Here is a 25,219-nt window from a genome sequence, read left to right on the forward strand (position 1 = left end):
TTATCAGTGAGACAATATTCAAACCCCAACCTTTGCAGTAATACCATTAAAAGCCATAAATCATACTTTGAGGAATTTCTTTTACAAAAAATCTGGATGGATATGCACCAAGATTTAGGAAGAAGCATTTCAAATGAAAATAGCTAAAAATGGCCCCGATGTCTAAAAACTTCATGAAATGACGACTGTTTGCTAATCTAACTTGAAGCCATGCAAGTGTCAAAACTACACTGTAGACGAGTGGTCTCCAAATGAGGCGTTCGAAACTCTAAGGGATGTCAGTGATTTTGTGACAAATGATTCTGGATTTAATGTATTTTTAACAACTTCATAAAATGGGGGGGGGGGACCATCAGGGCATGTTTTATAAATAAATTTCAACACACTGCAGACCTTCAGGGCATCGAAACTCTTGCACCACCTCACTGGACACTATCCTGAGATCACAAGGTGAAATAACACCAAGGGACAAACTGAGAGGAGAGGAGACCCAGGGCTCCAGTGTCTCGGCCAGCCTGGGCTCTTCCTCTAACGTGAGCGGAGTCCTGTAAGGCTGCTACTCTAACCACCCATATTTTATGAGAGGTTAAGGATGTCAGTGCCCACTGGGTCAGCTCCTCCAGAGCCTGAGCTCACCTACACCCTCCTGCTCATCCCAGAGTGAGGACATGGGCCGGGCGCCGAGGCTAACCCAACAGCTACTCTGATCAGTAACTCTCCCGTTGGAAAATGTTTTGCTTGTCCAAACAGTATCATATAATTATTTCTTAATATTATAAGTAAATATTACAGATGTTAACTAAGAAATCCACTTACAAGCAGTAAAAACCACTTTTATCTATTTTATATAGGGATCTGGACATGATCCCGTTTGATATAATAGTTCTGCTACTTAACAGTTTGAAAACCATAGTTATATGAGATTAATGAAACAGAAAGGCAGTCACAATTTGTTAAGTATGAAAACTAAAATTTATAAGAAACAAAAAAAAAATCCCCCAAAACACAACTCAAATCTAATGCATACAATATAGACTGAAAGGATATAATCCTGAGCTAAATGTGATAATTAAGGGAAATTTTTACAATTTTTCTAATTGCCTTCCTGTGTTTTACAGAGAAGGCAACTATACAATATGACCCCTCAATAAGGAAAAGGACATTCAAGTGTTTATTTTTTAAAGAACTCATATCAACACCTTAAAATGTGTATGTCTACCTCTAATCGGATCACCATTTTACCAAATTTCCAAGAAACACCAATCTAGTGCTAAGCAAAGACAGAACTCATAAAATGTTGAATGAATGAATAATTAATGAATGAAATATATCTGTAATATCTCTGTACTATTAAATGACCTTTAACATAAAACTTAATGCAATAATGAGGATAATAATAGAGATTATGGCAATATATTTACTGAATGCACAGGCTATAGCCACAGGAATACAAAAATGTCTTTTTTAACGAAGGCTTCAGGCTTAAGGTATCTATATCTATATCTATATATATGCTAACGTTTAACAAAAGCGGGCTATATTGAAAGAACCCCCCTCAATGTTTCTGTGTTGTCATGTGTAATGGGGTCCATGAGATTTTCAGCTCCAGGATGGAGAAGGCCCTCACACAGTGATTCAGCCTGCACTGCGTAGCTGAGGAAGCTAAGACAGAGGTCATTTGGCTGCCTGCAAACTCTGTGGCGTCTCACAAACCACCTAATGTGCTCTGAACTCACTCTCATGGACTCCAGGTATAGCGTGATCCAGCTGCAGTGTCCGTTTCCCATTTTGTTTTTCACTCTGCACTCTCCACACAAACCTCATCATAGAGTAAAACAGGATTATTTACCAAACCTCATCATAGAGTAAAACAGGATTATTTACCAAACCTCATCATAGAGTAAAACAGGATTATTTACCATTGCCTGACCTAGGCTTTGCTGCGGCTGCAAGGTGAACTCTGCAGTGTGGGAGACATCACTTAGCCACCGAGGACCTCAGGGAGCAGGCTGAGCACATGCGATCTCAATCACACTGTCAGCCCAAAAATGCTACAGCACACCATTACCTCCTGCACCCATGGGTCGTTGAAATTAACTCATCTTTTAAGCCCTGGCTGAAATGCTATCTCCTCTAGGAGGACGTCCGTGTGGCTGGACTTGTTCCTTCCTACGGATGCTCCTGGCCTTTTTATTTCCTCGCTGAAATCTGTATTATAATTATTTAGAGGTACTACAAAGTCACCTATTATGCTACAATATCCTTCAAGGCAGGAAACATTTCTTGTATTGTCTTCATTGCCTGAAAGTACTTCAACTCAGTACAGAGGAGATGCCACATGCATGGAATAACTGATGAAATGGAACAGTCCCTTACTCTGGCAAAGAAATAAAACTACTTGAACTTCAGGTGTACAAAGGATTGCAAAATCCAAATGTTAAGACTATAAAAAATGGAAAAGAACTTTACAATTTTAAAAATAGTCACTAAAATTTGATGGTGAAATAAACTCTACCTAATAAGTGAATCCTGCTTTACACTGTGCTAATCCATGTTGAACAGAAAAGTGATTCTTTCCTGTGAATCCACCACGGTGATCACCTGACTCTACCTGCTTGGTAATGAACCCTTACCTGTAGTCACACCAGGGGCATCTGTAGGGCTTCTCTCCCGTGTGCACCCGTTTGTGCCGAGTCAGATGGGACTGGGTTGTGGAGGCAAAGTTACACTCATCACATTTGAAAGGTTTTTCTCCTGCAAAATATAAAGCAATGCTGTACATGAATAATTATAAAAACTGGAATGAAGGGCTAAACCTGTCACTGACAATTAAAAAGAAACTTATTTCCATAAAAATTTAAGAATATAGTTCAATGGACTACTCACATTTAGGACACTTGAATATTCATTCCCAGAGTGATAAAGTTAGAAGATACCACTGATTTTAATTTCTGTATTTGAATGGAAGCAAGGTATATATTATGGAGCTCAAATGTAACTTACACAAACAGAAATCTAAATTACAGCCTGGTCTAGCACTGCATTTGGAGTAATTTAACAAACTATGTTACACTAGAGCTATTATAAAAACCTCCCTGAGGATAAAACCATGAAAAAGCATATAACAGAGATATTCTTTGAATATACAATATAAAATCTTAAAGTTAAATATGAAGAAAAAATAAAGCTATAATTTGATACCAATTAGAAAACTCTTAGAGGTAAGGGAAAATTACAGTTCACTAAAGTTGAAAAAGAGGTCACCACAGAAAAAAAGGCCTCAAAGAAACATGTGCAATACTATTTCATAGCATTCCCCTGTGTAGATCTAAGCAATCTATCCACATATGCATTTTACCCATCAGTTGGTTCAAGGCTTGCACACCACTCATAGATACTTTCTCTGCATTAACCACTCCCCCTGCACACACACACATTCAAAGAAATCATCAAATCTTACTTTTTAATTGTATTAGCCACACTGGCTGGTAAGCCCTTGAAATATGGCTATTTAATTTCAATCAATATAAATTTTAAATTTAAAAAACTGATAAGGGATTTACCTACAGAAAAAATGTTTAAGTCTGTAATAGAACAGCTTGGGAATGTAAATCTACTTTTTGAGGCATAAATTTTATCAAATCTAAATATAAATCACAGATTTGATATAAAAATTTAGCCTCTGAATTGAGATGTGCTGAAAGTGTAAAATGCACTCCAAAATTCAAAATCCTAGAACAAAAAAAAAATAAAATATCACTAATAATGTTATATTGATTTCATGTTGGAATGATAGTAATTTGATATATTTGGTTAACTTTTTTTTTTTTTAGTTTCAAGCTTTTATTTAAATTCCAGTTAATTAACATAGTGTGAATATTAGTTTTAGGAGTAGAATTTAGTGATTCATCACTTACGTACAACACCCAGCGCTCATCATAACAAGTGCACTCCTTAATCCCCATCACCTATTTCCCCCAACCCCAATCCTGCAACTTTTCCTCCAGGAACCTTCAATTTGTTCTCTCTCTATAGGAGTCTGTTTTATAAGGTTTGCCTCTCTCTTTTCTTCCCCCTATGTTCATCTCTTTTGCTTCTTAAATTCCACCTATAAGTAAAATCATATGGTATTTGTCTTTCTCTGACTGACTTATTTCTCTTAGCACAATACACTCTAGCTCTATCCACGCTGTCGCAAATGGCAAGATTTCATCCATTTTGATGGCTGAAAAATATTCCTATATACACCACATCTTCTTTATCCATTCATCAGTTGATGGCTTTTTCCATAATTTGGCTATTGTTGATAATGCTGCTATAAACATTGGGGTACATGTGCCCCTTTGAATCAGCATTTTTGTACCCTTTGGGTAAACACCTAATAGTACAACTGCTAGATCACAGGGGAGTTCTATTTTTGATTTCTGAGGAACCTCCATACTGTTTTCCAGAGTGGCTGCACCAGTTTGCATTCCCAACAACAGGACAGGGTGAGACAGTTCCCTTTCTGCATCCTAGCCAACATCTGCTGTTTCCTGGGTTGTTAAATTTAGCCATTCTGATAGGTGTGAGGTGGTATCTCATTATAGTTCTGATTTGTATTTCCTTGATGATGAATGATGTTGAGCATGTTTTCACGTGTCTATTAGCCATCTGGATGTCTTCTCTGGAAAAATGTCTATTCATGTCTTCTGAATTTATATGGAACCACTAAAGACCCCGAATAGCCAAAGCCGTCTTGAAAAAGAAAAGCAAAGCTGGAGGCATCACAATTCTAGACATCAAGTTATATTACAAAGCTGTAGTGATCAAGACACTATGGTACTGGCACAAAGACACATAGATCAATGGAACAGAATACAAAGTCTAGCAATGGACCCACAACTATATGGTTGACTAATCTTCGACAAAGCAGGAAAGAATATCCAATGGAAAAAAGACAGTCTCTTCAACAAATGGTGCTGGGAAAACTGGACAGGTCCATGCAAACGAGTGAAACTGGACCACTTTCTTATACTATAAAAATAAATTCAAAATGGATGAAAGACTTAAATGTGAGACAGGAAACCATCAAAATCTTAGAGGAGAACACAAGCAATAACCTCTTTAACACTGGCCATAGCAACTCCTTAACTAAATATGTCTCTGAAGGAAAGGGAAACAAAAGCAAAAATAAATTATTTGGGACTTCCATCAAGATAAAATGTTTCTGCATGGTGTGGAAACAATCAACAAAACTAAAAGGCGACCTTTGGAATGGGGGAAGATATCTGCAAATGATATATCTGATAGGGGGTTAGTATCCAAGATACATAAATTGTAAAACTCAACACCCAAAAAATAAACAATCCACGTAAAAAATAGGCAGAAGACATGAATAGACATTTAGTTAACTATTTAAAAAAGCAATTCACCTGTTACTTTTTTTTTTTTAATTTTTTATTTATTAGATAGAGACACAGCGAGAGAGGGAACACAAGCAGGGGGTAGTGGGAGAGGGAGAAGCAGGCTTCCCACTGAGCAGGGAGCCCGATGCGGGGCTCGATCCCAGGACCCTGGGATCATGACCCGAGCTGAAGGCAGACGCTTAACGACTGAGCCACCCAGGCGCCCCTACTTTTTTGTTTTTTAATATGGTTGCCAGGAAACTTAAAATGACAGGTGTAGCTCACATGACATTTCTGTTGGACAGCAATGAACTAGAGAAAATATCACAACCACCTCCTCCCCAAAATGATTTGTAATATGTAATACTCTTCTCAGCAAACATTCTTTATGACAAATTTTACATATAGATTAATTTTATGTATGTTCAATAATACCACTTGCCACTTCTTAATTCTGGTGTTTTTTGAATAGTTTTATAAGTATACTGACTTATGTAGAAAACAAAGGAAGAACTACCTTGGTATAAAATTACCCTACATCAATTCCACTAGCAACAAAACTACATCTGTTCTGAAAACCAGAATGTTTAGAATCTTGTCCCCCTTTCTTTCTAAGCCTATCAATATGGCAGTTAGCTGAATGCATCCACATCTCATTTGATGGTGTTCTACCTGTTACTGCAGCCCAGGGTGGGGCGGGGGGGCAGTCAGAAGAAGCCAGATGGACTTCAATCCCAATCCAGGTTTTGCCATATTTCACTCCCTACCTGTAACCCCCCTGGACAAGATCAGAAGCGTAAAACCACCGAACAAGCAGGACAGTTATGAGGATTCGAGAAGACAAAGCATGTGTAAGGTACTTCTCACGGGGTCCCATGCCTCATTGCATTTGTCGCCCATATGCCCAGAGCAGCTGAGCACCGTTATGTGCACAGTGCCCTCTCACAGAGATGAAAGAAGGAGCACACACCCCAGTGCTTCTCATCAAGCTCTCCGAACAAGGAAAAAGGCAAACCTTTTTATATACAAAACAATTACGTGGTTTCACATAGTGAATTTAACATAGAGATACCATTTAATAGATCCTACAAGGAAATATTTGATTAATTTTTGTAAAAAGAAGAACATATACAAAGCAGAGTAAAATCTTGGGAGTTGGGAGGCATTTTTGTACCTTTCATCAATTTGTTCTCAAGATACATCCCATCTATAACACCCCAATCAAGTGGTCACTCAGGGTCAGCCTGAATAACTCTTGGTTCTTGATCTCTAAACTGCTGGTCAAGTCACTTACATTGGTATAGACAACTCAACTACACTGAACTGACTTATACAAAAACTCACTTTCATGATGATGGCAGGTTTTGCTTTTGTTTGAGAGACAGTTGATGATATTCATCTTGCATAAGGCTGAAGAAAATGGCTCTATGTCTTCAAATTTGGTACAGAAATAGGCTATATCATAAAAACATAAACATCCACACGGAAGCATATCTGAAAACTTCTACATTTCATTATAAGAACTGGACTGCAGACTATTTTAACTACACACCAATGTCACAGAGCAGTTCACATGGACAGCAGAAACACAAAGTGATGCACTCATCTGGATAAAACTACACGCATTATTAATTGTTTCACTAACTTGAAGTATCTAGACTGACCATACAAGGCAGACTGAAACCACCACAATCAAGACAATGAACACAGCCACCACCCCAGAGGTTCTTTATACCCCTTTCTCTCTCTGGCTCATCCCATCCTCAAACGAACTCTCATCTGCTTACTACCAATATATATTAGTTACCATTTTCTAGAGATTTATATACACGGAAACATACAGTATGTATTCTCTTTTGCCTGACCTCGTCTCAGCATTATTTTGTGACTCACTCATGTTGCTCCAGGTGTAAATATTTGTTTTTTATTTTAGCTGAGGAGTAGAGTAGCACTCCATGATATGAATGTACCACAGTTTTGTTTATCCATTCATCCAACAAAGGACATTTGAATTGTTTGCATTTAGGGGTGTTACAAACAAAGCTGCTATAATTCGTCATGTGCAAGTCTATGCATGGATATGTATCTCTTTTTCTCTTGGGTAAACATCTAGGAGTGGGTTGGCTGGGTCATTTAGTAGGTACATACTAATTTTGTAAGAAACTGCCTAACTGTTTTCCAAAGTGGTCTGACCATTTTATATTCCTACCAGCGGTGTAGGAAAGTTTCCACTGCTCCAAATCATCACCAATACTTGGTATGGTCAGTGCTTTCAATTTGCATTTTTCTATTGATGTTGAGAATCATTTCATGTGCTTATCTGCCATTCATTTATATTCTTTGGTGACATGTCTGTTCAAATCATTCAACCCCTTTTTAATTGGTTAGTTGTTTTCTTATACTTATGTTTTGAGACTTCTTTATATATTACAAATACAAATGCTCGATAAGATTTGTGATTTATACGTATTTTTCCCCACTCTTTGGTTTGTCTTTGCATTCATTCTCTTGTCTTTCATAGAGGAGTACCTAATTAATGTATAAAGTTTTTAATTTGTCAGTTTATAATTGCTCAAGCTATGGGTTTTTTTTTTTTTAATTACAAATCAGGCTTTTGATGCAGTACCTAAGAAATCTTTGATAATCTATGGTCACAAAGATTTTTTCTCCTAAATTCCCTTCTAGAATTTATACAGTTTTAAGTTTTACATTCAGATTAAGAACAGTTTCGAGTTAATGTTATACATGGTATGACATATAGAGCAAAGTTCATTTTTACTGCATACAGATATCCAATTGTTCAAGCATTGTACATTAAAAAGACTGCACTGCCTTTGTTCCTTTGTCAAAAATCCACTGACCATATAGATGTAGGTCTGTTCTGTAATCTCTGTTCCATTCCACTCATAGATTTGTCTTCCTTGATGCCAATACCAGAGTGACTTGATTACTGTAGCTTTATAGTAAGTCATGAAGTCAGGTTTGTTCATTGTCCTCAAAGTTGACTATTTCAGATCGCTGCATTTCCAATTTTAGTATATGTGCTGCCAAAGTGAGCACTGGATCGTTGCATTTCCATATAAATTTTAAAATCAGCTTGCCAATTTTTTAACAAGAAGAAGCTTGGTGGGATCTGAGTCTTTTGAGTCCATGAACATGGTATATCATCCTATTTAGGTCCTTTAATTTCTCTTGGCAGTTTTTTGCAGTTTCCAATGTAGGGGTTTTGCACATCCTTTGTTAGATTACCTCTAAATATTGTACCTTGGTCACAAACAACTGAAAAATATAAGCATGGATCTATTCTGTTCCATTGAGTATCTGTGTATCTTTATGCCAATACAATATGGTCATGACTATTGTAGCTATATAATAAGAGATCAAGTTAGGTAGTATAAATCTTCCACTTTAACATAATGAATCTAAGTGGTCAAACAATTTAAAGATTTTTTTTTCATTAGCAAATAGACAACTACATCCTGATGTCTCCTTATTCCATTCAAACTAATGTTTGAAAATATGTGCTAACTTGTTTATTCAAATAGCCTTGGGGTAGGCATCTTTATCCATTTTTCATGGATTTGGCAGTTATCTGGAGAGGATAAAGGGTGACATGATGGACTCATTGTCTGAGTTAGCACTGTAAGTGAAAGGTAATTTTCTTGGTTTGGAGGTTTAACATAAACACTTAAAAAAAAGGTTAACATAGCTTATTTCATCTAAATTTTTATGACATTTTTATGTGACACAATCGAAACTTAGAAACAACACTTTTAAAGAATAATGTCATTTATATTCTCTATAATTCTAATAATTTGAAGTTCATATTAAGCTAGCATTACATTACAATGAGCTATAATTTCAGACTTGACAACACTGTAGATTACATTGCGTAACACTAAGAAATTTTGAGTTATATACGGGTTGACAGAGAAGAAAATATAATGCTACCAAAATATGCTACATAAAATTCTACTCTATAACCACAAAGTAAAGGAAGGCTCAAGCGTGTCTAGGCTCCTGGAAGGGGAAGAACCCCATGTCAATTTATACAAACTACAGTTTAATTGAATCTGTACATGATTAATTTGGAATTTATTAGTTTTGGTACATGCCTGATGCTACTGTTCAAATATGTTAATTGGTATTTTTTTTTCATCCACAAATGATAATTTCTTCAGGTAATTTCAGGAGATTTCTTCAAGTAATTTCTTCAGAGAACTATACTTCAGAAACACAAAAGTAGTTTTTTTTGTTTGTTAGTCTCAATATATAGCCAAAGAAATAAACTCGCTTTCTAGGTTGTAAAATTTGAAAGAAAAAAAAAAATCTACAAATTATAAATAAGAATTCCAGTTTGCTAATATTTGTTAATGCCTGAAATGAAATAGGTACCGTATGAAGAGGTGCATACACTTGTTAACGACTGATCAAAATGATTTAGTGCGCTGGGAACAGTCCTCCTGAATCCTTTGTCATTCTAGAGCCAGGAAGATGAGTAAATCTATGAGTAAGGCATCAACTACTCCTGATGAGTGCTACCTCTCAGTCAATAGCGCTGTGTACACCCTACACAAAAAAGCCAAAACAAAGGTGAATTTCCTTTCCTCCCGAATCTCCCCTTATGTGACATAACAGTGCATATTAAATCATGTTGTTCTTCATACTCTCCTTTACGAACAACAACCTTGGCCAAAGTAACCATCAAGGAATGTTCTGCATCTTAGGTAGCTGTGACAGAAAAGTAAAAGAAAGTCGGAGGGGGTACCCCAGAATGGCTCTGGATACAGAGCAGCGCCCTTTGTGTGTCAACAATCTGTCAAAAGGCCTGCACACTTCTCATGGAACCTCACACTTCGCATTCCTTTGGGCAGGCTGGTGCTTATTAAGCGGGCCAAGACTCTTCAACTACACGTGAGGATTTGCTCCTGTGCCCTTGAATCAAGGGTCTCTGACAGGTGATAAAAGTAAATCTTGGAATGGAAGATGTTTTGTGTCAGCCCCCTAGACAGTCTGTATTGCAGTAGGGAATTATTTACGCCATTTGGAACACTTTTGATACCTATCCCTTTCCAAGCTGATTGTAATTTGCGTGGGCACTCTGGTAAAAAGGTAAACCATGTCAAAGAGGAATACATCGGAGAAATATAGATTTCAGTGCACCATACAATTCTGGCCTTTGAAAAAAACAAGCTGTATGATGCTTAAATATTACAAATCCAGCATAAAAGCCAAGGGCCTAGACTGAGTTGTACTAAGCTGTTTGGTTGAAGCAAACAGTCTTCAGAACTGACTTTGGTATTAAAGAATCATGTTTGATTTGTGCCACAGAGGGAGATAAATGCCACAAAGACAGATGCCTCTGTCTGTGAGACATTGTCCTATATGGTATAAAGTTAATAGCAAAGTAATAAGGAGCCTCTGGACCTGACATAAAATATAAAGTTGTGCCTGCCCGACACAGGCTTCATGATCAATCACCTGTAAGCGCCTGGGATCCTAGCACGACTGTCCTCACCGCAGGGGGAGAGGGAGCTCTGGCACCATGGCAGAGGGGGCACACGGGAGGCTCTGCCAGTCCCCAGGCTGCAGCTGGGAGTGACCTGGCGAGCAACAAGGGTCGCAAGAGTAACATTCGGGCACCAATACACTGAATACATCAAGAGCAAAGCACCCTACGTGAGCACGCTTTACACCCCCCACAACACACACACACTCCAACTTCTCCAAGACGGCTGCCGAGGAGGGCTGCCATCCACTGGCTTCTCCTGCCATCCCTGACCCCGACTCCCGACGGCGCTGGATTAACGGGCTGTGGCCACAGGTTGCTACTATAAACTGAAAGTGGACTTCCACGTTTACAGAATTAAGTGTATGTTTCCAACATCAAGTTAAACACTGGAAATTTCACTTCACTCGATAATAACTCTTACCCTGTATGGAGACCTAAATCCTATACACGCACGATCTGAAAGAAGTAGCTGGCATTAGTTTTTATTAATCTTACAAATACCACGATGGGTACTAGAGCTACCTATGGCTAGCTGTTAAATATATCATATCAAGGTTCAAAATGTCCCACAAACAACATGTATCTTCATTTCATGCCACTCTGAGTGTGACCGCCAAACACCCCACTGTCATGGTCCCCAAGGAAAAGCCCAACATTCAGTGACAGATTGTGTTACCACATGATTTACCATCTAAACTAGGTCACTTTTGATAATAAAACAGTTCTGTTAATAATCAGAAGGGACAATGCCATTAACAGCACTGTCCCCGGCACGTATAATTTACAACTATTAACATAATTACTTATAAGACCGGGTAGGTGATCGATTTTAATGAATACTTAAAACTTTTCATTCTTAACTGTTCCTAACCGAGGCACCTATTTGATTTTGTTGCACCATAAAGAACGCGAATCACGAACACGAATCCTCTTCCACGTCGCTGTCTATTCAAGTAAGCTCTGCATTCTTAAGAGCAAGAAGAACAGAAACAGCAAGAACCTAAAACCGCACCCACTGTTCCCAACTCACAGAGGGACTGCCCCTAGAGGGTCAGGTGGTTAGGTGGGCCAAGAAGTAGCTGGAAAGGGCGGGGAGGGGGGCTGTGGAGAAGCCGGTTGCCAGCCAAGGAGGCATGGGTGAGCACAAAAGTAGGTGGGAGACGCTGAGGGGAGAGGGCGCATCGGAGAGCCAGCCGGGCCCCCAGCCTCACCCACCATGTCTGTGGCACAGTCTCATGGGCCGAGAGGGAGGCGGGTGTGTCTGCAAGTGGCAGCAAGCTCTTTCCCCTCCCATATAACACGGATTGACACAGGCCACCCGATCCCCGAACCATGCAGTAGGCCGGCTTTTTCAACATCTAAAAAGAGGTGAATCCAAGTCTTAGGTTATTCAAAGAGAATTCTCAGCAGACCCTCAGGTACAGGGATCGTACAACGACGACAAGACACGGCACCGCGGGCCGAGAGCGGACGCCGGGGCACCCGCCGGCTCCGCCGGGCAGGGGCGGGTGGCGGCCGTACTGACCTGTGTGCTGGCGGCGGTGCTTGGTGAGGGCGTGCCGCGTCCCGCCGGCAAAGCCGCAGAGGTCGCACAGAAACGACTTCTCGCCTGTTGCAACAATAAACAGATGAGGGACTGCGGAGGTCACAGATCATTAAAACATATCTATCAAGGCTTTCAGGGTTACTAATTCCTCCAATCAAATGTTTCCATGTAAATATGTCAAATGGGAATGAAATTACCACTGCGGTTTATTGACTGTGATAAAATCTGAAAAGCACCACTGAACATAATTACATACTTGTCAGACCCATAAAAATTAGCTTTATTATCAATGGAATGGTTTTGTACAACTTCATTTCTGGTAGATGTCTTCCAGATGGGGCTGCTTTATGCACTTGAACAGTTTTTATGCATATCCTGATTTTTTACAATTCCCATACATCTGGCCTTTCCGAGCTGAGTAAAGATTGCTTGGAATAGTTAATATACAGTATCTAGGATTCTGCTTAAATAAAACATATTGAATTTTCCAACAACTGAAGGATATTGAATTGGTTTTATCTGATCCTATCAGGTTCTTCCTTTAATAACTTCCTACTTAATAACGTGAATTGAATGGTTTCCTTGAACACACAGAAGATCCCAACTAACAATAAAATCCACATTACTCAGTGCCAATAACAATTCAGTGCTGTTTATGTTTCTCAAACTTTCATGGCATAAAAAGGCAAGTCTAGGGATTGCTAAAGAAATTGTACAAAAACTTCAATTATCCATCTTTAATGATAGTTCTGGACTGAAAACCTCTGCAACAATTAGAGACAGCTTTGGCAGAGTTAGTATTTGTTAAAAGTGTATAAATGCTCATTTTATTTTAGCATTTTTACACAAGTGAACATTTTCCCCTACAGTTTATAAATGCAATCTATCTTTTTTCCGGCAGCATATTTAGGCAATAAGCGCTGCCAAGCTGGGCAGTTTATCCCACAAGGCTCAAAGGGAAGGGCAAAAGAGAATAAAAATGCTAACCGTGGAGAGATATGGTGAAATTATAAAACACTTTTCCAGAAACAAAATAAATCATTTGTATCTATCATTACTCATCTAGATGTTTAATGCAACAAGTCTTTCAAGAGTTTTGCCTGAGTCAGCTGGCTTTGTTCTAAAACATTTTGGCATTTCATAACAGAAATTTTGCTTGATGTGTTTGGAAAATGGTGGTTGCTTTTGTAAAGTCAGAAAAAAATAGTAAATGTAGGAAGGCAGAATAACTTCAGCAACCAAAAAGAGTCTCCCCTTCACTAGAGAGCATTATTAGCTTTTGTCATCTAGACGAACATATATTAATACAGAGAGTTTTAAACCAAATTATGTTTAATTTCATTTCCCAATATATGTGAAAATGTTCACTGTTGTCATTTATAAAATAAAGTTGAATTTAAATATTTTTCCTATCTGTGCTTTCCTATTTTGGGGTTAAGTTTGTCCCTTGGCATCATCATCTCAAGATTAAAAAAAAAAAAAAAAAAGAATAGAGTAGACGGCTGTGAAGAATAAAGTTTAATTATAATCACTCATTTAATTATTTAATCAATTTGGAGTATAAATCTTTCCAACTAGCCATATTATCAATTAAATAACACTGAAAGTAGACTTTTTAAGAATCCCATAGATAATGTGCTCGTTAACAGTAAAGTACTCCTCTATGTGGAGGCAAAACCGTTCCCCGTGACGTCTACCCCAGCAATGGCAATGTGGTCGTGAACCCCTCGTGCGCACGTGGGAGCACATCTGTGCCCGGTCTCCCCCGTGCCCGCCTGCGAGCATACTCGTGTGCTCAGCGGTGTGGCAGGGGAAGGGCTGCGCCATCCAACTAGCAAAGCTCAATGCGGACAGGGTATTCTTATTACTCTCAGATGCAAGAAAACGAGGATTCCTTTCTCCCATTTATGAACTTCTTTGTGATCTACATCTTTCTTGTAACATAAAAACAGAAAAAAACCTCATGAGATTTACACCCTTTACAGGTTAATATGCTATATAAAAATATTAAGTTTTATTCCCTTTCCTATTTGAAGATATGTATAGGCACAAAGACAAAATTATTAATTTCCAATGTGATTTGATTCTAGACACATTAATGACCTTGATTTTTTGAAGCATAGAATTCTATTTAGGATGTTAGCCTACAATGTATTGTATGCCATATTTACCTTGGTGGCTTGATTTGTTTTTCATTCTAAATTCGATTTCACTTCCTTATTTTTTTTTTTTTTTTTTTTCTGAGGGGTAGAGGCATTAGGGTCAAATAGTGGACATCAGACCATTTTTCAAAACAAAAATTTTGAGGAAAAAAATTAAGTGTAATATTTCACTCCATAAAGGGGGTTCATTTAACATGCCCTATTTATGTGATAGCAGGGATCTAATAGGAGACTTTCCTGAACAACCTGAATTAGTTTCAAGTGTGCCATTTTGCATTCAAATGTAGAAAGACACGGAAACCAATCCTTTATTTTCTATTAGAAAACAGCCACTGTCCCCTATCTCTCATTATGGTGCAGACTACAAGACCTAACAACAAAAATCCATATTATTGATCCAGCCAAGTCTCCACAATTATTCTTTAGAAGGAAACGCCGACGATAAATTACATCTGCACTGGCTTTTCATCTGCTGTTCGATATAAGTGATCTCTCAGGGCAGGCTGGGGACCTTAAATCGTCACCGCCCTTGTCAAGGAAGCTAAGGAGGCCTGGCCTTCCCACAAACTGCTTCAGAAGAACTTTTAACCTATAATTTCTAACAATAATATAGGATTCTTGGCAATCAGAAGAACATTTGGGAATGCTGATTAAAATTTATTATTTTTCTTCCTTGAAACAAAATACTTGGAGAAGTGTAAAGAGAAAGAAGACTACAAAAATAACAAACAGCTCATGGCAGCAGAGCCATAGAGAGATAAGGAGAGTACTCAACTGTAAGCTTGTAAGGAGTTTAGGGGCCCACTGTCCTTAGATAATGGAAAACATGCCATAAACAGTGAATATAACAACAGGGTATTGGCGGGCTATATATTTATGGAGGTCCAGACTGAGAGTTCTCAGGACCATGCCTAGCATAGATGTATTCTGAATGCTGGCGTTCACTATCAACTGGTTTAAATTCCATACACTTCTTTAAATGTTGTGATGTAAAACGTATGTGGATTTGTACTTTTCAAATATATAATTATCTAAAAAATTTGTAATAGCTGAATTCAGATTCTTCTCTTTGTATTAATTATCAAAAACTCTTGGATCCGATACTATTCTCCTCTTAAGAGAAATATTAATTTCATTAAAATTTTTTTAAATGGTATATAAAACCAAAACTTGTCAATGAACGTTCAAAAATAGTATGGCACTGAGTTTATATCAGTAACAAATTACAAGACTAGTCCGCTATGAAAACAAACTGTCCCCAAATGATCTCCTATCAAGATTACATCTAAGAAGATCTGTTTAAACACATGCATGTATATGTACACACACACAACATAAACGAGCTTCTAAATATGCGACTTGTTTTGATTCAAACACAAGCACGCACGTGTGTACACACACTTGCATTAAAATGTCACTTTAAAGCCACCCGAGTAGCGCTGAAAAACAATGAAAGGAGACCACGGCTTTTACTATTTCATGAGTACCCCTTAAGACAAACTCTTCGACGAGAACCCATTTCTACAGACCACTGGCGAGGTAATTAAGCGCCCACGTTCACCCCGACGTCGGGCTGCGCACCTGTGTGCGTCCGGTAGTGGTCTTTCATGGCGGAGGCCGTGAGGAATGAGTAATGGCATGTGGGCCAGGTACACTTAAATGGCTTTTCTCCCGTGTGGAGCTTCATGTGGTTGTTCAGGGCCCACTTCTCAGTGAAACTCCGGTCACATAAGTGGCATGTAAATTTCCTGCACGAAGGAGAGAGAAAATGATGTGAGTATCACCGCCGCGGTACCACGGCCGGCCCCCGGCAGAAGCGTGTTTCGACCCTGAAGTGTGGCGAGTGCACGGACTCTGTGAGGAGAACCGCAGGCCTGGTCTGTCATGTCTGTATAACCAGCCATTGATTTTTCTGTCCAGGCCTGGCACTTCAGCCATTTATTCTCTGCTTTGCGGTTGGGCCCAACGGGTTTGAAAAATTCTGTTACAGTCCAGTCACCCCTGAGGCAAATGTGAGAATAGATTTCACCTGCACAGGCCTACACCACTTATCCAGGGCACGGGCTGTCAGAGCAAAGGCTAAATGAAAAGCTATCCATACTAAACTACTCAGACAAGCCCTGCTCTCTACCAGGCGGAGGCGGCCGGGGCTGCTGGCCTGCAGTCAGCCACGGGGCCGGCCTGCAGACGCCGCTCTGGCCGCGCACCCGGCCGCCCCGCACTGCAGGGCTCCTGGGGACCAACGCCGACGCAGGCGCGTTGCCTGAACAAGGTGTCCTTCTGTGTTACCCTAAGGATGGATTTAAAAAGTTTCCTCTGGTAAGAATAAAAATAAGATTATAACTATAACTTTCATAAAACAACCTTTGAGAAAAAGAAACCTCAGTTATCTCCTGCATAAAAAAAAAAAAAAAATGAAAATAACAGACCAGTACTCAACTCGAAAATATTAGAGCCCCACAGTTCACAAAGATCTTTTAATACCTTTAATAGTCAAGGCAATATGAACCATAAACAAAAACTTAAATCCTTCTTCTGGTTGAGCTGCTGTCCCTCGTCGCTTGCCTTCATGAAATCATCACTGAAATTTACTTTTTATTTCTAATACAATTTAGTTTAAAGCAATGCCTGTGATGAATAATGTCCAGCTAATTAATTCAGGATAATGAACAGTCAAATAAAAGCAAATTAAAACCCAATATTCAAAATTAAAATATTTTAATAAGTGGATAAGCACTGTGCCACAAAAGAGAGAGACTGTGGCAGCCTGCTTTGAATATCGTAAATTGGGCTATACTTTTAGTAAGTCAATGCAATTTAAAAAATAGGATTATAATATGTGCGTTTTAAATTATGATATAAATGAGATGTAAAAAATGTGCGTTCTATCCATAAAGGCTTTAACTATGATTTTTACAAATTTCCTTAACCCCGTAAAGGTAGAAAAAGAAATCCTGAGCTCCAAATAATTAATTTTCTCATTTTGAAGCAAGTACAGATTAACTTAACAAATTAATCATCAGAACTTCACAAATTCTTAGGAAGCGAATTACGAAGTTAGCTTTTATAAAAGTCCTTCTTCATTTGTTATATGTAATTATATTTTTGTAGCAATAGATCTTAAATGCTACAGAAGTAAAAGTTGCTAAATATTTAAGAAATGTCATATAAAATATCTTAAGTGCTTCATTAATATTAAAATTGCCAATTACTACATCTATATAATGTATGTGTAGAAACACTCTATTTACACCCATTAACAGAGACTGACTTTGAAATTACTATATCATCTGATCACTGCTCACTGTACTAGAGAGTGACAAATATAACTAAATACTTCGAAATGCACTGTAAAAAGAAAATATCATGTCCGTATATCTCTTTGACAGGTCTTCATGCATTTAACATTTCAAAACCATGACAGGGATCTTATTTCCAAGATAAATTCCCCTATCTACTTATTTCTTCATGTATTTATTGTGGATCTAACCTTCTCCTACAAGAAATAAATAAGGAGGTTAAGTAGATGCTATCTTTTAACAAATAGTTTCTCTGCACTGTATTACAACTTTATGAATGACAAAATAAATCCCTCATTTTTAAATCTACCATGATGTACATTTAACAAAATTACATCTACAAAACCTCGATATATGTACTCTATTATTCATACATAATAAAAATGTTAAACGAGAGCTCAGTGTCTGTCAGGAAACGACAAAAGCCAGATAACAAAGAACTAACTAAGGCCACCGCCTGACTTTTAGAAAACCTCACGTGCTTTACAATTTGCTTTATGAAAATAAGTTCATGTGCTTGTATTTTAACAAGAACCTGAAATATCAGCAAGAAAAGTATCCTTATCAGACCTACTCTTCAAAGGGGTATTTCCTGGAACTACACAAATTCTGAGTCTCAAATACTGTAAATTATTGGCCTTCACACAAGTCCGTAAGAACGACATCGACCCAAGAGATGCAGCTCTCCTTGGGGCTTATCCCAGGGCCTCTCCAGGACAGAACCTGAGTGAACACATGTTCTGCTCTGCCATGTAGACCCAAGAAGGGAAGGTATCAATGTGTGTTCTAGATGTACTTTAGAAAGACCTGAACTCCCGCCAATACCCAAAACACTGTTTTAAGACAGGGGAGATGAAGGAAGAAGAGTCAGATCTGGCTCTCAAGAAAATCACAGGCTACTAAGGGAGAAAAAAAACATTGACAAAAATAACCTCAATGCCATATTAAAAAAAAAAAAGGTAAAATGCCATCCTAAATTTAAAAGCAGCAGCAAATTAATGGGGCGGGACAGATGAAAGAAGGCTTCCCAGGGGTGGTATTTAATTTAGATGTTAAAAGGTAGGGGCAAATGGACATGGAGAGGTGGCAGGGATGACATGGCAAGACAAATGCATAATGAGGGCCCCAGCACTGGAAGCACCACACCCACTGGGAATCTGATCGCCGGCCACCCCCCTCGGCGGCCACCCAGTTTCCTAGGAAAAGGGTGATGTCCTGTGACCTACATTAGCTTGGATCAAATGTTATTGTTGATGCTCTTCTATCCCCACATGGTGGTCTTCCATGAAAAACTTCTTAATTGGAATTATGATCTATTACAAAGAGTTCTGTTTGGTAAAAACTTGGTAGTCTCCTCTTTTATTGTGAAGACAGTTTTCTAGTAGGTCAATTGAAGGATGCAGAAAGACAACTACGAGACAATCCCATAAAGGTTATATGCTAAAAGGGTAAATGAGACAAGCACACAATAGGAAGATGGCGCTTGGTTCACCTTGTATCCTTAAGGCCCATACAAGTGCATGGTACACAGTGGTGCTCGAGAAATAATTCTGGACCGACCGGGTGAAGTACTAAACTAGTGAGTAAGAGTTTTGCTCTTGACTCAATCTTCCCCAGACTCTGAGTGAGCATGTGAGATCGGGGTGTTACAGGCACAGGGGCCACGCTGGCCGCCAGGAGCTCCCTATGCTCATGCCATCCGGTCCTCTTACCTTCCTGCGCATCTCTGCTAATTTTACAAAGTGTGAGTGTTTCAAACATACAGAACGTGACATAATGCATACTGTACGAATTCACATCCATGTTTTCCGTATTTGTTTCAGCAACTTTCTTTGGTATTCTAAAGTTCTTAATTTAATTTTTAAAATCTTAAATGTTTATAAATTAAATTTTTAAAAAATGATATGACAGGTCATAGCAGAAGAATAACAACTGTGCTGTGCAGAAAGCCATCTCTGGGGGGAGAGGAGGGGGCCTCAACACCATTTCCAGGTCTTACATAATCTGGCTACTTTATAATATTTACTAGAAAGTTCAAAATGCCAAATAGTACTCTAAGACCTGTAATGAGAAAGGGCATTTTGTTACCTGCTTTTTCCTCAGGCTTCACTAGATGTTTCTACTGGATATAAAGTGATCTTAAAAGGTTTCGGCCGGGGAGGGGGGAGGGGGAGGGGGAGAACACAAGCAAAAGAAATCAAAATGATACCAGACTTCTCAAAAACGTGGAATTAGAGGACAATGTAGCAATGATTTGTACATTTTGAGGGAAATGATTTTAAACATAGCATGTTACACGTAACACCTGTCCCAATTCCTACCAAGAGATGTCATTACAAAGTTTCTGGTTTCCAGGGATTGAGATGTCCAACTTTCTAGAATAAAGCCCTTTTTCATGTTGGTAACTATGATATGAACGTCAATTAAGGGTTCATCTTTTAGTGTAAATTTATAAGGCTTCCCAAATTAAATTCTACGCATTTTCCGATATGTTTCCAGCAGGTTTCTGTATTTACAGTTCTATGTGCCGTCTCCTCCTTAGCATCCCTCCCACACCTGGAATGACTCTGGGCCCTTGTTTGGTCTCCCTGTTAAATCTGGTGGGGAACCTGTCTTCCCTGAATCACTCATGACATGATTTGTAATAACACAGCCAAGACTAAATAAAACCCACATCTCTAGACTTAAAATTTTGAAGTGAGTATACTAAATATCCTCATTGTTAGATATATAACAAAACTATAAATTCTCACAGTGGTGTCAGTAGGCATTATGCACAAAGTAAAACTCAAGAACTCAGTAGGGAGCTGAATTACATGACTAATACCATCATCTTAATAGGTGCTTCTGCCGTACGGAAACTCTGTTACATGGTCTGTTTTTGAATACCTAAAGGGCAGACAAGTTATGTCAAAATATATAACTTCTATTTTGAATTGTGTCTTTATCTTTCCATATTACTATAGAAAGTAAACATCCTAACGGGAGAGTCTATACTCACTTTCTTCAAAGTATATTTTTAAATGTTATTTAAAGTATTTTAAACCCTATTAGGTACATTATTGACTCAATTTATTACCCACTTAATAAAAATCTGTACACATCCCACTTACATAGGAAGACAAGGATATCTTGATACTTTGGTGCTTTACTACTTTGTAATTTTTTAAATACAGCAGGAAGTGTCAGTAGCATATCTTTATGTTCTTTTCTAACCTCTCCAATTCAGGATAATTTAGGATATGGTTGCGTTAGCAACGCTTTCTAAAGCTGCAGCTGTCCCTCCCTCTCCTTCAGAAAGCTCAGTCTAGGTAACCAGGAAGCTCCAGCACAAGCACAGGATGTAAACGCAATTGTCCCCATTAAAACAGGAACAATCTTAACTACCTACCAGCCGGGGAGTAGATAAATAATGGGTTTCATCACAAAATGGGATATCATAATGCAGTAAAAATGCATCAACTGGGGCTACATTTATCAGCAAACAATCTAAAAAATGTAACTGCATTAAAACAAGTTGGGTACAGAACTGTACCATTTACATAATTTTTCATAAAGGGAAAGGCATTAAATGCAAACCTATGAAGACCACATGTGAAAGCATGCACGACACCAAGTCTCTGAAAAGAGGGGTTAAGGCATGCGGGAGGGGGGGTGGATAGTGTTCACTCTTGTGCTACGATTTTGTTTTTATTTTTTTTATTTTTTTGTTAGAAAAACATTACAAATTGTATTGAGTTGACACCATTCAATTACAGCCACATTACTGAATTACACCTGTTCAGACACACAATTTTTTTTTTTAAGATTTTTTATTTATTTGACATAGAGAGAGAGGCGGAGAGAGGGCGAGAGCAAGCACAAGCAGAGGGAGGGGCAGAGGGAGAAGCAGGCTCCCCGCTGAGCAGGGAGCCCAATGCGGGGCTCGATCCCAGGACCCTGGGATCATGACCCTGAGCCGAAGGCAGCCGCTTAACCAACTGAGCCACCCAGGCGCCCCAGCGATTTTGTTGTTTTTTAAGAGAGAAGGAATCCAAAGTCAATGTGGCCATATGTGAGCACCTTTCCAAATGCTTTCACTGTTTTTGAAATTTTTCACAAGTCAAAAATTAGTATTTTAATCAAACAATCAAACAGTCTTTTTTATCTTCTCTATATGACTCCTTGGACCAGTCCTGTCAAGTTAATAAATCACACAAATGGACATCTGCAAAAACCGCGCAGCACTGAGCACGGTCTGGTGTGCTACAGATACAATTTCAATAGAAGAGTAAGCTAAATTTTGTCAAAATAATAACTAATCATGCAGTTATTATCTTCCAAAACTGTGAAACAAAGGTGTTGACTGATTCAAAACTATTCCCGTAAAGCCCAACTGAGGCTGCAAACACGTAACTGCCAGGTATTGCTGGTCTTCATGGGGAAACACCGACTATAGAACCGTGAACACAAGGCCAGGTGTGTATGATTCTCCCCAAAACCATTCAACATACTAATGAATTTGTTTCCACAATTCCTAAGTTACTCAACTACTACCAACGCCCAGGCAGTTTCTTGGGAATGAAAGCCTCTTTTTAAAATGATTTTAATTTAATAATGATATGATAATACACTAAGAGATGAAATGAAAATAGAGAATGACGGACTCTCAGCACAGTAGGGTCACCATAGGAATTCTGCTGAGCTGCAAACATAACGGCAAACAATCACTTTATTGAACAAAGAAGGACACAAAAGGCATCTAAAGACAACCACTGAAGAGCACTACAATGCTCAATTAATTCATGTGAGCGCCTTATACTGAAAAAGTACCCCGAAGGATAACAAAGCAAAATGACAAAGTTCAGCACATTCTGCCATGGTAACAGATGCAGGATCCATAAGCACCAGAACTGTGAGAGGCCTGTATTGTTTCTGGCCCGGGAAACATTGGAGTAAAAATATACAACCCTGCTTTTAGACACGTTCATGTGCAACAGTCACTAAACCCACATTAAATAACCCCAGTATTATTCCACAGTAACTGTGTTCATCTATGAAGTTTCAAAGTACTACATACATGTTTAAATAAAATACCCAACTTTAAACTGCATGGAAAATAAATCAGTATGTTCTCTGAACTGAGTAATCCAAAAGGTACAGCAACAGCTAAATAATGAGTATGAGGACACTTAGGGTCCCTCTGAGCATCTCCTTCCAAATATTTGTGTGTGGGTGTATGTGTACAAAGTCCAAATAAAAACTCTGGTTCAATGAATGAAGTTATAACCCAACACCAAAAATATTCCTTGATAATACTAGTATCCAGATTACTTGAATTAGGCTAGACTGGGAGAGTGGCCTGTTTCTGATTATATATAAAACATGAGCATGATTTATATCAAGAAGCCACAAAGAGCTAAGATTAGAAAGGTTTCATTTACTAACTCTTTAGGCTCAAGTGTGGTTACAGATGAAAGTTGCCCCCCCATCCGCCCTCAGGGCTTTTATACAGCACGCAAGGGAGCCTGCTACTGAAGCCAAGAGTTTTGAGTGCATTTTTGCCCTGAACAGGTGATAATTAGCCTAATTAACAGGCTAGATCCTTGTTAACTAGTTGGAAAAGAAATTTAACCTCACTCACGCCAAAGCCTGTCATTTTAAAACCTCTTAACATATCATTCAGATCCTAAAAGCTGTGAAATACCTTTTCTGGCTCTTTCAATCCAATCCAAAGGTTGAAAAGCTTTGTGTCAAAATTACTTCTGGGAGGAGCATTAAGCAGAATATTAATCCCAGGTTGCTTTAGTCTACTAAGAACCAAGAGAATGACTCATTCTAAAGAAAAACATTCAAGGATTATAAGGGCTATGCCCTCAGAGATTTGAATTCATCCTTCAAAATCTCATTCCCATGAAATTTTTCTTTGTCAAAGAGACCATAAACTCCAGTCTACCCAAAACCATCCCATGAAGTTTGGCTGGGGTTTTTCCCATTCCCCTGCATGTGCTGTATCCAGCGCTCACCAGCACAACAGTGTCCTCCATCAGGGGCTTGGAAAGGCTCAGTGTAAAGAACAGTAAATATCTTCTCTGTGGGGGGTCATCGAGTTTGATGCAACTACTCACCTCTGCCTCCCTACGAAAGAAGCAGCCACAGGCAGTACATAAAACAAAGGAGTACGGCTGTGTTCCAATAAAACTTTATTTACAGAAACAGTCAGTGGGTCTGATCTGGCCTGCAGGTCATAGTGTGCCAATCCCTGTCTTCAATGATAGAGGTCACATCCCTCCCCCCACTCATGTCCCCAACACACCCTGATCTACAGGGCAAAAGAACCTGAATCGAGTGCTGCCGAAAACAAGGCTCCACTAAGTCTTTTTCTCAGGGTCTGAGAAGTTGGGTTAGTCCTGAAATAGTTTATGTTTCCTGCACAGCTCTAAAACACCAACATGAGAAGAACAGGTGGAAGGAATTATACCGCATATGTGACCCATTCCCATTGCAGGCTACCCCCTCCTTTTCAAACTACCCCTTTCAAGGGTTTCGCAGAGCTGGAGGGCTTGGGAAGTTGAAACAATTTTAACTAACCATAGAAGTCAAGTCCTGAAGAACAAGACATATATTAAATTGCCACAATCCTCTACTCTGGACTAAATGAAATTTTATCGCTTCAGGTTAGGGAAGAAAACACTGGATTTATGTAAGGAAGGTTAAAATAGCAGTTACAAATAAAGGACTAATATTACTGTTTAAAGACCGTATATAGAGAATTTCTTTTAAGTCATTGCTCTAATATAAATATTTTGAGATAAATTGAAAAACAAATCTTTTTTTTTTTTTTAAGATTTTATTTATTTGCGAGAAAGAGAATGAGAGACAGACAGCATGAGAGGGAGGAGGGTCAGAGGGAGAAGCAGACTCCCTGCTGAGAAGGGAGCCCAATGTGGGACTCGATCCCAGGACTCCAGGATCATGGCCTGAGCCGAAGGCAGTCGCTTAACCAACTGAGCCACCCAGGCACTCTGAAAAACGAATTTCAAACTCCACTTACAGCTTCATCACAAATGCCTTGACTATTGTTAAGTCTTTGGACATTTACAACACAGTGCTAACAATCTTCAGATTATAATCGTTCAGCTCCTTCTCTAGCAACTGATCAACAACAACAACAAAGTATGTATTAGAACTTAGTGTGTGTCCAGCACTGACCCGTGCTACATTCAAACCTATAAATAAAAAAAAAACATACATGCCTCTGTGAAAGGAGCCTATGGTTCAAACGGTCAGCACTAATATCAGCGAAATAATTAGAACATAAAAGCACCACATTC

At 38.7% G+C, this 25,219-nt stretch overlaps 1 protein-coding gene across 1 annotated transcript in view; it reads right to left on the minus strand.

Annotated features, from left to right (window-relative positions):
* ZNF407 (zinc finger protein 407) overlaps window positions 1–25,219 on the minus strand; it is a 433,444-nt gene that overhangs the window by 162,744 nt on the left and 245,481 nt on the right. The window contains exons 5-7 of the mRNA XM_034996028.1: window positions 16,189–16,355; window positions 12,425–12,508; window positions 2,634–2,754 (exon numbers count right to left, since the gene is read on the minus strand). Of these exons, the coding sequence (XP_034851919.1) occupies window positions 2,634–2,754; window positions 12,425–12,508; window positions 16,189–16,355 (372 nt within the window). The remainder of the gene's footprint in view (window positions 1–2,633; window positions 2,755–12,424; window positions 12,509–16,188; window positions 16,356–25,219) is intronic.

The sequence above is a fragment of the Mirounga leonina genome, unplaced genomic scaffold, assembly GCF_011800145.1.
Source record: "Mirounga leonina isolate KUSES-001 unplaced genomic scaffold, KU_Mleo_1.0 Mir_93, whole genome shotgun sequence".
NCBI classification, from domain to species: domain Eukaryota; kingdom Metazoa; phylum Chordata; class Mammalia; order Carnivora; family Phocidae; genus Mirounga; species Mirounga leonina.